This window comes from Tupaia chinensis, unplaced genomic scaffold (genome assembly GCF_000334495.1).
Source record: "Tupaia chinensis unplaced genomic scaffold, TupChi_1.0 Scaffold138921_1, whole genome shotgun sequence".
Classification (NCBI taxonomy): domain Eukaryota; kingdom Metazoa; phylum Chordata; class Mammalia; order Scandentia; family Tupaiidae; genus Tupaia; species Tupaia belangeri.
The window spans coordinates 29287-30124 of record NW_006198812.1 but is presented as its reverse complement, the minus strand read 5'-3'; the positions used below and the strand labels follow the sequence as shown (position 1 = coordinate 30124).

At 67.7% G+C, this 838-nt stretch overlaps 1 protein-coding gene across 1 annotated transcript in view; it reads left to right on the top strand.

Annotated features, from left to right (window-relative positions):
- The window catches only part of LOC102481634 (homeobox protein SIX4), a 10867-nt gene that overhangs the window by 183 nt on the left and 9846 nt on the right, over nt 1–838 (top strand). Inside the window, 1 exon segment of the mRNA XM_006161767.2 lies at nt 1–704. This exon segment is cut by the window's left edge and continues 14 nt beyond it. Within this exon segment, the coding sequence (XP_006161829.1) occupies nt 1–704 (704 nt within the window).

Below are 838 nucleotides of genomic sequence, written 5' to 3'. Positions count from 1 at the left end.
GCGGCGGCCCGCGGGGTGAGCGGAGAGGAAGGGGCAGTGGCGGCGGCGGCGGCAGGAGCCGCGGCGGATCAGGTACAACTCCACTCGGAACTTCTGGGCAGGCACCACCACGCCGCCGCCGCCTCCGCCGCCACCGCGCAGACCCCGCTGGCCTTCTCGCCCGACCATGTCGCCTGCGTGTGCGAGGCGCTGCAGCAGGGAGGCAACCTGGACCGCCTGGCCCGGTTCCTGTGGTCCCTGCCCCAGAGCGACCTGCTACGTGGCAATGAGAGCCTGCTGAAGGCGCGGGCGCTCGTGGCCTTCCACCAGGGCATCTACCCGGAGCTCTACAGCATCCTCGAGAGCCACAGCTTCGAGTCGGCCAACCACCCGCTGCTACAGCAGCTCTGGTACAAGGCGCGCTACACCGAGGCCGAGCGAGCCCGCGGCCGGCCGCTGGGCGCAGTGGACAAGTACCGGCTGCGCAGGAAATTCCCCTTGCCCCCCCCCATCTGGGACGGCGAGGAGACGGTGTATTGTTTCAAGGAGAAGTCGCGCAACGCGCTCAAGGAGCTCTACAAGCAGAATCGCTACCCTTCGCCCGCCGAGAAGCGGCACCTGGCCAAGATCACCGGCCTCTCCCTCACACCCACCACACAGGTCACCAACTGTTAAAAAACCCGCCGGCAGCGCGACCGGAACCCCTCCGAGACCCAGTCCAAAAGGTGAGCGCCAACTTTCCTCCTCCCCCCCTCCCTCTCCCCCACCCCCTTCTCAGCTTTCTTTTCCTCCAAGTGCTCGCAAACATGGCGCTTACCTTCCCCACCAGCCTGGTCCGGCTGCCCACCTCCTCCCGGCC